The sequence below is a fragment of the Parus major genome, chromosome 4 (genome assembly GCF_001522545.3).
Source record: "Parus major isolate Abel chromosome 4, Parus_major1.1, whole genome shotgun sequence".
NCBI classification, from domain to species: Eukaryota; Metazoa; Chordata; class Aves; order Passeriformes; family Paridae; genus Parus; species Parus major.
Genome location: NC_031771.1, coordinates 26,582,134 through 26,598,246, shown reverse-complemented (window position 1 = coordinate 26,598,246; position 16,113 = coordinate 26,582,134). Strand labels below are relative to the sequence as shown.

General features: G+C 37.9%; 1 protein-coding gene across 2 annotated transcripts in view; it reads right to left on the bottom strand.

The window, feature by feature from the left end:
* Positions 1-16,113, bottom strand: part of MND1 (meiotic nuclear divisions 1) — a 40,681-nt gene that overhangs the window by 1,706 nt on the left and 22,862 nt on the right. For both annotated transcript variants that reach the window (XM_015625672.1, XM_015625671.3), the window contains exons 6-7: positions 15,503-15,617; positions 150-194 (exon numbers count right to left, since the gene is read on the bottom strand). In XM_015625672.1, the coding sequence (XP_015481158.1) occupies positions 150-194; positions 15,503-15,617 (160 nt within the window). The remainder of the gene's footprint in view (positions 1-149; positions 195-15,502; positions 15,618-16,113) is intronic.

Below are 16,113 nucleotides of genomic sequence, written 5' to 3'. Positions count from 1 at the left end.
GTAGTTTTAAAAGTAAAATAAATTTCTCTATGTTTTTATAAATGAGAACTATCCTGTGTCAAGTCCTAATCAAATTTAAAGTTCTTAGCACTGAGTAGGTCTTTTACTGCAACTGCTCTAGTGTGAAGCTGTGTCACTGCAATACACACCAGTCCATCTGTTGGCTGCCTCCTTGGCCACTTGGTTTGTTTGGCCTGAAACAGAGAAAAACACCAACAACAATAAAAGCATACATCACAGTAAAATCATCACATAGTTTCAAGGCACAGAGACTTTATTTTATTGATGTCATTTTTACAAGAACCAGTCAACGTAAGGAAGGTATTCTACTGCTTCCAAACACTTGTTTTATACTTTTAAGGTTCCGGCAAGCACAAAGCTAGGTTAAAGAAAAAGAGGAGCAAAGAGCATAAAAGATATCATATATATATATATAACTGTAATTTTTGAAGTGTATTTTAAAATAAAATAACCCCAGTTTGGCTTGCCTAGGGGCTTAATTGTTTTCACCAAGATTGGAACTAGGTACATGGCCTGAAGATACCAGAGGCAACAGAAATGGAAAGTATTTCATAATCCTCTCTATACATAAGTAAAGCATCACGTGGGTATGCATGACTCTATATAGATAAGGAAAATGACAAGGCAGCAGTCTATCACATCAATCCAAAAGTTTATCATATAGCTCTGGAATGTCTCCCAGGCTTTGAAAACTTCCTCAATGAAATTAGGACAAAATAATGTTTCTAGCAATTAAACTTGACTTATGTCCCTTAACACCATTCCAGAACTGAACACATAATAGTAAATTACCATTGCTACAAACAGGTCTTGTATAGTTTCCACGAGACAATACAATCAAGGAGAATTCCTCTTAGATCCATCTTAGACCTTGCTCCCATTAAAGTAAGAACGGAATAGAATCAAGCAGGTCAGGTTGTAACGTGGGAATTTATCAGAATCATTCTGGTTCTCACGCCTACACGTAACTTAGTTATTCCCAGTCAGTCTTGTTAGCACTTGCATGATAACACTCATTTGAATGGTCAGCATGAAACTTGTCTCCAGGGTACTGAAATGTGAATACATGATCAGGTATCCATTGCTACCCATATTACAGTTTAAGTAAAATTAAATTATGCTGAAAAATCATCTGCTAGCACACAGGAAGGGAAGTACTCATTATTCCAACCTTAATACTCCTGTAAAGTGTTATAAAAAACATTTACATTGGAGTAATATCAAAACCAATATAGTTTCTAAAACTTGCTTTCAATTAAAAAGGTTGAGCATAGCATGAAGAAAAGCAAAAAAGATGAGCAAAAAACTGAGTGGGAGAGAAAATGGCATTTTTGCTTGCTTGCAAGTATCAGAAATTCAAGTTGTTTCTAGCCTGAGAGAGGTATCTCTTATTTCCTTTGCTGAGTGCTTGCTGCCATCCCCACTTGTTCAGTTCCACAACTGGCAGCACTGACAACATACTTGCAGCTAATGGCATTTGGAACAGTACCTAACCTAACCATGCTTAAAGCAAGTCTACAGAGTAAGGGCTTCCACTCATCAAGGCTTTAAATGTGTGACCTACAATACTTCCCTCACATTTTTCTAAAATTGTACCATAAAACTTGGCAGCTCTATTTGACTCCAAGTAATGAGGTTTGAAATGAAGTAGGGGAAAGTGGGATGGCATTAAACTCCACGGATCCAGAGCTGTGAGGTGAAAGCATCCTGGTGGTGGGTGAGCCAGCCTATTCCACAGCACCTGTGAGGTCTCAGCAGAAAGCTCAGCTTTGCTGGAAGTAGCTGACCTGCTCAACAGTGGCAGCATAGTGTACTGACATCTTGCAAACACTGCTCGCGTGTGTCAAAACATACACGTGTTCATGTGTTCTGAAAATGTGACTTCACACCTCTGTCAAAGAAATGGCTGAGGTGATGACAGACATAGGCTGGACAACAAGTCAGAATGGCAGTCACTGCCTATAACCAAGCTGTGGCTAGAAATGAAAACATGGTAGTGAGAGCAGGAAGACAGACAGACAGACATACTCCCCAGTGTCTCATGGCTACAGGCGAATATTTAGCTATCTGAAGGCAAGATTTAAGTCCCTTGGGATCAGTCTTAAGTCTTGCCTATGACTCCACTGCATGACCATGTGTTTCTCTGCTGCAGCCAATGCCACACCTCTAAGAGGAGCAAGACAGGCTTTGATAGTTATGGACTTGCATCTCCTGAAGACACCATCAGCATCATTCCAGAGACTTCCATCACAAGAACTGACAGAAATGAAGAAAGCTGCACCTTCACTGCTTTCTGGAACTCTTTTACAATTGCTTGTTGGGACTTCCATTGGTTGCATCATCTGTATATATACATGCACAAAGGATAAGGGAAAGCAGGAGTAGTAAAGCAGAAACCCTCCCAGACACACCTACTTTATGTATGGGTGTAACTAACTCAAAGTCATGCTACTTCTGACTGCCTGTTCTCTGGCTCCAAGGGATCACACAGCCAGGCTGGTTTTCAGACTGCACTGAAAAAGAAAGCTCAAGATCTAAAGACAGCAAGAACATGGGAACTCAGAAATATACACACCAAAGCAGAATTAGGACACAAACTGTGTGAAGCTGTAAAAAGGAGAAACTCAAACACAGCACTAAGGGCAATTGGAAAATTGGCAAAACCATCACAACCATGAAGTCCCAAACTTGTCTGGAGTCCTTGTGATGCTCCTAATCACCACAGCTGCTTGAAGTGAACTTGATTTTTGGCAGCTACTAAATAATGCTCCAATACTGAATCTGCACAAGACAATAAAAGGCCAAATATGCAGTAGAGGTAAGCAATAAAGGAGACAACATTTTCCAGATGTTCTCATTATCATTAGGCTCTAGTTACAGTCTGTATCTATACATCTGCATATAGGCTGACAATATATGTAATTGCTGTCTGGAAGCTGCAAAACAATCCATTTCTTCTGGGCATTACATATTTATTGCACTTATTTGTGTGACAATGCATCAATAGACTTTCCCACTCCCATGTCTGCAGGATACAAGTAATTTATTTGGCTGAGGCACATACCTGTATCCTCTGCTGACTAATTTCAGGCACATTTGGCATTTTCTAAGAAAGAAAATGGAAGCTTGCATTTTGTCTCCAAAGCTGAACAAAAGCAACCTGTATGTACAGCAATGCATGTACACTGTATGTACAGCAATGCATGGCCCAGGAGCAGCAAGATTTGAAGTGCTGGTCTGTTACATCAGCAAGGGAAATATGCCCGAAACAGTGAAAGGATACAGGACAGAGTTATTTTGACCAGTCCTCATGAAAGCTTTTTTTCCCCCTCAACCCCGAGGATCTCTGGAGAACTGCAGAGAACTCAAAAAGTCCGGATCCTGGGAGCTGAACCATTATCACAAGTATCTGTGATTGTCCTTATCAGAGGGACAACCCTCTCTAACCCCACAGAGGAAAGCAAAGGTATAGAAAGGAAGGTCCAGATGTGGTAAATATCTAAAAAGAAAACGAAGCTGGGTTGGAAACAGGCTTTTCAATGCAGGTAAGTGTATTGACCTGCAATCAATGCAGTTACCAGTGACCTGCAGATATTTTGAAGCAGGCCAGGAGACAGAGGTGACAAAAGGGCATGTGGACAGCTGTCAGAGGTGCACTAAGAAGCTTCTAAAGCAAATGGACAGCACCTAGTCAGGAGTCAAAGCCAGCAGCACAGGACATCAGCACAGCAGTGTTTCTAACAAATCTCAAAAGGCATTATACATTGACTCAAATCATTGTAAGGCCACAGTGTTTCTGATCTGATTCAGGAAGCCCCAATATTCATCCTCAGCATACTGCAGAACTACAGCCTCCTCTTTCCTTCTGCCCCCGGATTCTCTCACTTCTTTCACTGGGAGTGGGAGATGGTTGGAATTAAGAGTCCCATGTGCATTCCAAAATTGAATGTCCAAAAGCTGTAGAAGTTTCAAATATTTCCACAGGGAAAAAAACAGTTGTGATAGCAACAACCACCACCATCTCCTCACAAACATTTTCCAAATGTACTTTAGGTTCTTCCTAAATACCTTTTTAAGTCTCATACGTATCATTAAAGCAACACTAAGAATACAGTCATGGAACAGTACTCAAATTCAGACTGTAAAGGCAACATATTATAGTTCCAGTAGCTATAGTAAAAGAAACAAAATAACAACAAACCAATGGCCAGAACCAGCTCACAACCACAAGAGCTGGTAGAAATGAATAAAGAGCTGTAGCTTTTTTTGATCTCCTAGATTCTACTCTGCCATTTTCTGGATAACTTTAAGGACTTCCAAGAACCTCTGCTTCCCTAGAATAACAAAAGTTAATTGTATTTATAAAGCTTACACACTCTGGTGCCAGTTTTGACCTACCACAACTAATGCCATAAGAAAATTGTGTGGACTTCCTCACTTAAAAGGCACATGACTGCAGAGGGAATTAGCACCTTACCAAGGAGAGAGTCACCCACCAGTCTGTAGGGTGTTAGCAGATACTTGCAAAATACAACTGCAGTCTTCAGCATGTGGGTGAGGGAGTAATTTTACAGCATGGATTGCAACTCCTCTGCATGAAATGCAGGGAACAGCTGCAACTGCTCTCAGGGACCTGGGAGGATTATTAGCCCAAAGAGTCCCAATCTCTCTCGTGAAATTGGTCAGGGTAAATTAAGTGCATTAAGTGGATTTGAATTCCTGTAATACATATGCATTCACTTAGACTGAATTCAAAGATGAAAAATGGCAACTACCCCAGGAACTGTACATGCACTTGAACCTCCCAAGACTCTTATTATCCACTGCCTTCTGCAGAGAGTTATCCCTTTTCCTGCACATAGCTTGCCCTTACCTTCCAGAAACATTACCTTGCCATCATCACAGTGACAGATTTGTTTTCCTACTTCTCCTGGGGCAGCATCACTATAATATCCTGTGATGTAGTTTCCAAAATTTTTCCCCAGTAGTGGAAAAATTTAATGCAAATAAAGATCCCATCTCCAAAGGCCAGGGTAGAAGGTGAGCACAGAAATTATATACCTGTCATCCACTGAAAGCAGAAAAGGTTATTTATTGCCTAGTAATTCCTACCCACATGTCCATTCACAAACTGACACCACAGACTCTGATCAAGAGCCTGTGGCTTGCCATTGGAGACTATTTATGGCAATGATGTGATGAAGCGGCTTCTTAAGGTCCATATTTGAGTATCCTTGAGAGGAAGTAATCCCCAATGCTGTCAACAGGCTGAATGGAGCAAGAAGAGCTTTACAAGAACGTTTTGTAATCCTGTATTAGGCAGATACCTCCACACTTTTGGAAATCTTTATCCTCCCCCATGCTTCCCAAAGAGGCGTTTCCTCTTATAAACAGAATAAAGAGCTGCCATGTAGAAAAGTGATAGCACATCAGAATTCTGTCAACTCCTTTGAATTCAAAATAACACATCACTCTTCCCCCATACTCCAGTATCCCACATAACACTTCTCATATTAATCAACAGGTCACAATGCTTTGGAATTCATGACTAAATTCAAGTCAATGTGTAAATATGATTTCTCATTTAAATGGCATCATAAACTCAACACAACTTTTTATACTAACTTATTTTAGACTCTGAATAAAGTTTCAGCACTTCAAGAAAAAGCACTGACAATTATGAATGCTACCTACTGATCTACAAGTATTTTGAAAAGCATAGAACACAACATAAGCTATTTGTGATAGAAAAATACTCAAGAATACTGATATATGAATTAGATGAGTATTTCTGCTGCAATATCTGTGTATATATGCTTGAAAATGAACCTGAGCAAACAGACAGCACAGTGCCACTCTTGGACACCTGGTGAAATGTGGCAGTGCACACTAAAGCTACTAAGAAGCTGATCCACATTGCTGAGAATATGCTTTTAAAGGGTCTGTGATCTCTGTCAGTGTGTCTGAAAAAAGTGTCAAGACTCATCTGCAAAAAAACTCCCTCTGTCCCATATGAAAAGGTCACACTGTCAAATTTTATCTATAAATACACAGGGTCTCCTTGAAAAATGTCCAACAGAATTTGTCAGAATTGCTACCAAAAAATTCCTCTTTGCAAGACATACTCCTGCATTTAAGTTTACTATATTCATGTACCTACAGAAAAAGACCATTTACGTTTCAAGTGTTGTACCTGAAAACCTATGCTGAAATCTTAGTTGCATAACTAAAATAGATCCATTTTCATCCAAAGAACAGAGGCAAGAAAAGATCTTGCAAAAAAGAAACAAGCACACCAACTTGATTCAGGGCTTCCTGACAGCACTCTTGTTTTTCTTGCACTGGATAACTCCTCCTTCCCCACTTCATTCACTAATAAACTCCACAACTTCAGCACAGCTAAAGGAACTTACATACTTGTGAATTGCTTAACTGTACTTTGTAAGGAGGCCCATCCCAAGGCATCATGGTTTTTGGTCAGATGTGGATTGCAATCTGCTGTCACCTCACGCGTCGCAGATGTTGCGCAGAAGAGTCTGGAAAGCATCACAAGAGGTTTTCTGGTCTCTAACCACAGCTCAAAGCATGTTCAACTTAACCTATGCCATTTCTGAGGTATTTGTTGCCTGTTTTTAAGGTTTCCAATTTTCTGGCCCTAAAATTTAAGGCTATTTTTTTTTGCTATCTTCTTTACGAACCTGAGTAAAAGGCTATTCCTTTTTTTTTCCTTGAGGGGATACAGATGTGTAAAACCCACCAGGAACCATCTTTTGAGCCCTATTTTTTGTAAACTGTTTCCGTCTCTTAGAATGTGATTGTTCAATGTCCTTTTGCTCTACTCTGAGCACTCAGTTACATGAATATACAAATGCTCTGAAATAAATTTGGTATATCCAGGTAGGATATCCAACACTGACACTGAGTTACTGAAGCCATGCCAAAGCCTTTAGTGACACACTTTCTGCCTTGAGCAGAAAGATTGTTTCATACATCTCATTGTGGGTTATACTACTACCTTTGTATCTTAGAAAGGGGGTTTATCTTTGCACAACAAAAATTCTTACATTCAACTTGTAAACTACTGTAACTGACATCTTTTTTCAAATCCCACCCCCTTAACCAACTGCCTCAGATCCCTTGTGTAGCACAATATCCTTGACTACAGGTAACACACACTTGCCACTGCTGAATGCTATCCAGTGTTTATTAGACTATCTTTGCAATGTCATGATTTTTTGAAATCCTACTTTGTCCGTGCAGTCTCTCCTAATGTCATCATCTGCAAATATAACAAAAGAACATCTTCTATTGTATTATCCAGCTCATTAATATAAACACCGAGCAGATGCACATAAATGACACACCGTATTACAGAGCTTCATCAATTCCACCTCCCTTTCTGATATTGAATTGCTCACAAATTGCAAAGTAGTTTGAGATTCACACTACTGCTGTTTCATCAGCATCGTATTTCCCTACTTTCCTTTAATGGTATAATTTCCTTCTATGGTATCTTTGGTCAAAACACCAAAGACAAACTTCACCCAATCTATAAAGACCTCTTACAGTGGCAGAGAGAAAACCTCTGTATTGTTCTAGATGTTTCCAAATTGGTTTTCTGTTCTGAATTTTTTTCTGATATTCTGCTCTTTCCAGTAAAACTAGCTCATATGACGTTAAAGTGAGAAGGGAAGAAAAACCATTGGAAATACTGTCAAATGTGCCAAAGTTAGTCTTGCACTTATATAACCTGCCCTGCCAAAACTTCAGGGAAATAACACAGAACAAGCTATCTATATTAGGAATACGCAGTCATAATCCAGATAAACCCATAATGAAAACATAACATACCATCCCATAAAATATGGAAGGTACTTTTAACATAAAAGATAAGCAATACATTTCTTTAAGCAAGGCCAGGGAAGACCTCAATTTGAGAGTCCTGCATGTCACCACTGAAGACAATGAATGAAAATCCAGAATGCCTTTCTTGACCAATTTTGCATGTGAAAGTCATGGAAAGATAAAGACTCGCACATTCCTTCAAATATCACCCTAACTTTATCAAAATGGTCTGACTGGGTGCTACCATACCCAACTAACCTATCAGGTCTAACACTGGAAGTCAGAAGCAAAATATTTACTCCACAAAAGCCTTTTTGTTTCATATATAAATGGATCTATAGATTAGTTCCATTTGATGCTTTCATCAGGGCTTTAAAACATGGTCTAATGGATTGCAACCAATTCACTCCTAAATCAAAGAGTGTCATAAGTGTAGTCATAAGTAGCTATTTTCCACATTATAAATTTTATCAAGTGTCTACCATTCCTAAGCAGCTCAACAGCTTTTACCATAAAGATTTACTGTCTCAGACAATAAAGCTATTACTACACACTTCACCCATGAGTCTCTCACTTGACATATTTTTTTCTGTCATTCCAATATAAAGAAAAAGAACAAAAACTTATCTTGTGAGTGTTCTCACTTGACTTCAAGAAAAAGTAACCTGTCAGAGTGGCAAATTCATTTAAGCAGGGTGCTTGTTATATATATTATCTTAAGATATGGTCCTCCAACTGCCTCCTTCCTGAGTGTCCAAGAAAAGCCACACCGACAAAACATAGCTTTTTGCTTAACTAGCTAAAATGAAGCTTCATTTTAAAGCAAGTTGGCTTAAATTGACACTCCCTAAGAATAGTCTGGCTAGAATGTATTTGAGGTATAAAAGCACAAGCATGCATGAGTCTAAATATTTAGCACAATTTTTCATTACAGAGTAACCTCTTATCTGAAGACCAAATAGGGAGACAGAGAAACTCTGAAATGCAGAGAATAAGGGCATTTTACTGAAAGCCAAATGACCCATCTGGACTTAAACTTTCAGGCTTCAGCCAAAAGACCCACATTTCACTTTAAGCTTTGTGCCTTAGGTATGTATGCACAGACACTTCTTAGGCTGCCCAGTTTGTCCTGGTGGCTCTTCAATCATTTTTCTTCAAGGCTGTTGTATTTTCCTTTCCTTCCAAGTGCCAAAAGCTGCTTACCTCTTTATGTAGTCCTACTGCTCTCTCATTAATTTTTTTCAAATCCATTTTCTAACAGTTCAGTTCATTGCAGAGTTCATGAAAATGCCCATATGAAAACTTGTCACCTATTCCTAGTTGGTCAGAAGATCCCTGGTTGCTCTTCAGGGACACTACCACATAACAGATAATTCTGTGAGGTACATGACAAATGATCACATGTATGAAGTCCTGTGAAGAAGGCAATGAAAGACTACATCAGATTTTCTGGATGGAAAGAGATTTCAAAGACCTCAGGAGAGTCTATTACAAGACATGGCTCCTACATCAGCTCCTAACTTGAGCTCACAGCTTGCTTTTATCACTGGTGAACTTCAGCACTGGAACAAAGAGCCAAGGTGAGAACTCTTTAACTTGCTTTTGTCAGGGAAGGTTGTTAAATCACAGCTTCTGGTAATCAGAGCAAGATTCTGCTTAGCAATTGTTTCCTTTGTCAAAGGATCAGCCTTTTCAGTAACTGAAATGCAAACAAGCCTCCTTTGATTTTCAATTAAAAAAAAATAAAAAAAATAGAAGGGCTGAAGATAAAAGAGCAGATACTCTGCTTAAACTGGCAATTCCATCCAGTTCCCTAGGATTACCAAAGGAGCTTGGATCAGTAATGCAAGTACACATTTGTAACTCCATTCATTAACTACCCCTTTCCTTTTCTCAACTTTACTTAAGAGCTAAAATTTTACCATTACTGTAGGAAACTGTGTTTATATATGCTTATATACATTTATTACTCCTCATTCTTCCTAGAAACTAAGTTACTTTCAGTTTTCTTAAGTTTGATTATCTTTTAATGTAGTTTTTGAACAGGTAATTTAATTTGTCAACCTTCCAAATGAATGACAAGCCATTCCAAGAACAGTATAGGGAGCAGGGGAAACAAAACAAAATTCTTAGTTTGATGCAATTAGTTAAGAACCAGTAAACACATCCTTTCATTACTGGTGCACATCTATATGTATTCTGGTACTGCACGATGAAGGAGGAAAAAAGGCATGGGTGCGTGAGCTGTGTAGATTTGTTTTGATTAGAAGCAGATAGCCTGCAAATTACATACATGACCATCCATGTCATATCCTCATCCTCTGGAGATGAATATATTAAATATACAATACTCTGTACGATGAGACTAATTAAAAAAAGGAGTTCTTGCTTTTAAAACTATTATTTTTCTATGTACTTTTAAGCAAGTGTTTGATTTGCTCCAAAGAAAGCTTAGTTTAACCCACTAAGACTAACATGAGTGTGAGTGAAGACACAAGTCAAACATCAGCAGGATGACTGATTTCCAACTGCAGACCTTTGCTAATGGCATTGCTGTGTAAACTGTAGAAAGCACAGCTAGTCTCTCAGATGCTAGATGCGTATTTCATGGTCAATAGCTGGGAAACATCCTCCTAATTGCAAACTGAACATGCTGCATCTAAAGATGATTAAAAACACATTTTCTCTATAAGCGTCATCTGTACACTATTGATCTTGGTGGCACCTAGACCAAGCTTAAAATTATTTGTAGAGTTCCACTTTTCCAAGTAGAAACATGAAATTTTGAAAAATAGATACTTAATAGTTCATTAGCTGATATTGCTGACAAGACTTTTTAGTTTAAACCATCTTTCTGATACGATTTCTGAACAACAATCCATCTTTAAACAATAATCCATTAAACTCTTGTAAATTATTGGCATTCTGATGCATTTTGAGTAAAACTGATGCAACTCATTTTAAAGTCTCTCCATCAGCTAGGATAGTCCAATCTTCATTTCATTTCTTCACTACTGTTTCTCTTCTTGAAACAGGAACAATTCCCAGCATTAAGAAAGACTCCCCCAAATAATCTAGCACTTGGTACTAAAGTTTTTGTAACATGAAGTACATCTGCATATGTAACATATTTTCAAATTGATTTCAACATAAGAGAATAGCTGGGTGTATCAACAAAAAAAACACCCCAAAAAACCAACCCCCAAATTATGTGCTCCAAAAAATCCAGTAGCTAAATCAACATTAACTTTTCAGCATTCACCCTTCAGATATTAAGATGAATGAAAAAAATTAATAATACAGAACTATTTTCTCATGTCTCTATACCCTGACAATTCCTCACAACAATTTGTCAAGCTGAAATTTTCATTGTTTAGAAATATGAGAATAAGAAATTTTTTAAGGACCAAAAAGGAAAAAGATGATGTTTTCAAGTACAAATTACATGTAACATGATGTTTTCATGGTATTCAGTAAAGTCTGGATGTTTTACCAAAATTTATTTTCACACAATCATATAAGTTAGTTTTAGAAAATCTAACCCTGAACTGGACTGGCAGTGATGCCTCTGAGATCACACATTCAGAGAGTTAAAAAAATAACTATGTGGATATTTGTAGTTTGAAATTGTGTCCATTTGAACCACTTGCCTTTCTTGTTACAGGATAGAAACAGAGAGAGCTAAAGTAAAAAGGTTGACAACAAAATTGCTACATGTGTTGTATCTGGTAGTTTACTAATTTTTGAGAAAACACTTTGCCTAGACATGTTTAGGTCACTGGCTCAAATGTAAAAGCCTAAGACATAATAGTTATCAGTAACGAGACATTCTGAAAACTTGCTAAATAAAAAAGGAATGCTGACAGGCAAGATCCCAGGCTCCATAAATATTAGCAATCATACCACACAGAAGTCACTGCAGTCAGAATGTAACTATTTATGAGAGTTCCCCTATCCAAAGGCATACAGTAACAAAGCATAGCTATTGTGAACAAAAAAAGCAAAGGCCCAACAATGTTTTAATAAAGCATAAACCAACATTGCTCTTATTGCAGTGAAAGAACAAGAAGTTTGAAATTCTAGAAATGTTTATTTTACAGTAAGCACTGAAAGTGTTTAGCTGTTTCCAATTACAAGCTGACCAGCAATTCAGAATAAAGTCCCTACTGTTTATACACTTATGCTGCCAGGCAAATTCTTCTAGAAAATTAATTATGAGAAAAATTTTATTGGCTCCCTAACACCTCTCTCTTGTGGGCAGAAAGAATTAAACATATGTAGCAGGTTAATGTTGATAAAAGGTGGAGCTTTTTCTGTTGAGCTTATGAAAATCTACATAAATTACAAATTATTGTAAGCTTGCATTCTCCATGTCTTTGTTATCTACCATAACCTTTAGAGCATCTAGCAGCAGCAAGTCTCCAACTCTGTATACATGCAAGTTATGTCACATAAGAGACAAATCTCTTGACGATGGCTGCTCTCCCATACATATTCCAGCCCACATAGACACACCTCAAAGGTGAGAAACAATGATCATGTCCTGCACCATCTGAAGCAGGATCATAAATTTAACAGAAAAGTATAAAATTCCACTGTTTGTTTGGATTTTTTTACTTCAAATGAATCTGATCAGTTTTTGCTGCCTTTGAGAATTAATTTATTAATCAATCCTATCTCACAGAAGGTGTCAAACAACATTACCAAGTGGCAAAGACAAGCTTCTGAACTGCAGAGGTCATTAGAAAAAAATCCACATATTTTGCTGTTCTAGATTTATTTTTACAATACCATTCCTGTAGAATGGAATTATCTGGATATATCCACAAGATCAGACTACTACGTAGCTTCCTCTAGTGGTCAGTCCCTAAATCTTGTTGCTTCTGCTATTTACTCTAGTTACTTGTTACACACGAATTCTGTGTTCAAACACTGTAAATTTGAGAAGGTATTAAAATTTATACTGCCATGTATTTCTAACACAAAAGCCAAGGAAAGTAAGCCAAAACACAGAGCAAAACATTTGTTAGTGACACCAGAAGGACAAACAGTGAAGTCAGCAAAACCCAGAGTTACTAGTTTTACCATTTGCCCCTTTGTGAATATGCATTATAATATATTTAGTTACATGGTCAAGCTTGACTTTCCCACCACGAGATTCAGGAAGCAAAGACAGATGTTCAGTTTTTAGCTGAGTCTTCAGATATTTGCTATGAATCATTCAAACTTTTGTTTTGACCCTGAAAATGATATATGCATGTGTGCGCACATGCACATTTTAATGAGGCTTGCTGCTGTGCAATTGGTTTGCTTCTGCAAAACTCCACTGAGGGAGAGGGCAACTAAAAAAGACACAGCAAAGTGTTCACATTTAAAGGCCACTGAAAACAGACAATAATTTGATACAGCCCTAAAATACCACAAGAAGAATCAAGGCAGGCCTCTGTGATACGGGATGAGAAATTAACAGGATGAAATTTTATGCTGAGCATCAGGAAGATTTCCTTACAAGCTGAAGTCATTAAGGATGAAGAGGGAAAACCCAAAGGTAGAAAGTGACAACTGCCTGTTACAAAATATATTTTATTGAGAAATCTGTTAAAAAGAATCCAATTACACAACATAACAGCCATCTCTGACTCTAAAAGAAGGTAGTCAGAAATCTGCTCAGGTGATTTAACTGAAAATAATCCCAAGGGTTATGTTATCTAAATTGTACAGAAGCAGAAAATCGTATCCCCTATGTGCAGTTTGAAAATCTGTGAATGCATAACTTTTATTATAAGGTTTTCTTCTGTGAAACAGCAGCAGTAACTTTTATGTCTAGCTAAATGCATTCCATTGCCTGAGATTCTTTACTGCCTTCTTACTTTTGCCTTTGCACTTTTCTGTACTCTGGAACCAAAAGAAATGCCCCATAGCCTTTCTTTTTTTTCCCCCCATTCCATCTCTTCCATAAAGCCCATCAACTTCCATTCAGTTTTGACAAGGATATTAATTCCCCAAAACTGACATCACCATTTATTCCACATACATTGCCAGCAACAATGTTGGTGCAGCAATGCCTGACAAAACATATAATGAAACAAACTTTTAAAACTGAGTTCAAGGATGAATTAATTTTGAAACATTACTGCATATTGCACTGGGAAGCCTACAGGTAGCTCAACAGTGCTAACCTCACAAGTCCCTTAAATGCTTCATCACAGAAATTCACATGGAGCGTCCACACATTTGGACAAAAAAAACCCAAACCCATAACATACAGACAAAAGACAAGGGCATGACTGAAGCAACCAAGTATTACATTTCCTTCCCTTTCTCTCTTTCTTTCCAGGATACTAGTCTCCATGTTGCCAGCTCATGCAGCTTGCCCTATCACTGCAGCTGTGATTTGCTCCCTCGTGCCATATTTAGGAAAGTGTTCACCATGACTGTTTTTTTCAAAAGAGAGGCTCTCAAATCATTCTGTGCAATGCTGACTGTAAGGGAACCTCAGCAGTTAAAATACCTGACACTACACATCCCTCTGCTGTTGATATCTGCCTAACCTCATTCATTTTTACAGCTGGAATCAGCTGGAATGTGTCTTCTCCTCAGGAGAGCAGGCAGCGAGGGATTTACAGCACAGTAACTAACCTCAGGTTTCAAGTTTGCTTATTCCCTGGCATACCATTACATCCTTGGGGAAAGATAACACAGCTGACAAAAAATGTCACAGCCTCTCAAAGTAAATAATATCTGTCCAAATTTGGTGAGTGCTGCCAACTCTGTTTATGTTCCTGGCTTTCTCTCAGAACAGCTCTAAAGCTGTGGATTTTGTTAGTAAAAGAAGGAAGGAGAAAGATTTAGCCACATCTCTTTTCAGAAGAAGTTCTGTGCCTGTTTCTCATCACTCTGTAACAGCATTTTGGCATTACAGCAACCTGAATATGCAGTGGTGCTTGGGTAGCAATGTAAGAACCTAATAAATAAAACATTAAAGCTGCAGTAGAGAAAATTCAATAAAATTTCATGCATGCTTTTCATTTTTCATGCTAAGGATCAGAATATTAAGTGCATTTCACTGCCAAATTCTGTATTAGTCACTCATCATTCCTTGTATTCCATTAGAGTTTAGAAACTCCAACCAAAACCCAGCATGACAGTACCCAGTCAAGAGTGTGATAGGTGTGATAACCTGCTTTCATGTAAGTGACAATTAACCGTCTGTAATGAAATGTTTATGTTTTAAATGGGCAAGATGAAGGAAGGAGAAAGATACCCATCTTAACAGCATGGAACTGAAGGTAAACAGGAGCCAGAGACTCCTCTTCCTACACACGTTGTAGGGCACAGCACAAGTTATAGAATGAATATGGTTCTGGAAAGGATGATCCTGATGTTAATTCTGAAGCATCAGAGTATTTTAATTATAGGATTGCTTCTTAACTGCTCAGGTGGTGGCAGAGCAAATATCAATAAACCTTCTCATATATAATAGAGCAGAACATGCAAAGAAATGTACCTGGTTGTATTGCTCAGCTCTAAAAAGGAAAGCAGCTATTCTTTGACTACCCTCTGAATACCAGATTTTAAGCTAAAGAAGTGCACACCTTTTCAGGCAAAAGATCACTTTAAGCAATACACAACTTACGCATCTCTTCAACCACATCTGGATCACATTCCCTGTATTTGTCTATTTCTGTCTTTAGCTGCTCTTTCTTCTGCCGAAGGGCAGCAAGTTCCTTCAGCAGAGCTGCACGTTCCGCCTGAGGATTCAAAGGATGTTGGGAGATACAAAGATTTTTAAAAAATAAAAACATTTAAGTTAAAAAAGTAGCAAAAGCAGCTGCTTTCACTACTACTTTCTGTTTATGAACCACTTAAGCATTTCATTTTATTACACAGAATTCTCAGTGACACTAAATGATACTGAATACCAACTGTAAGGAAAAAAAAATTAAGGCCAAAATGGATCAACAAAAGAACAATTTTCTACAACCTTTGAACCGTGGTTTAAAAAACACCAAAGAGATCTCTTAATTATTGGGCTTAAAGGTTAAGCAGTATTTAGGAGTGCTAGTCTTGTAATTAAAGAAGGCATTACAGAAAAACTACCATCCACCCTTCCACAAAATGAGATGCTGTGTATGAACACCCTCTGAATTTATTTGTCTTCTTTCTTTTCCCACACCATTTAAGAGCAATGGTCTCAAAAATAAATTCAGATATTTATTATATGGTAGTCTTTGCTGGGATTGTACA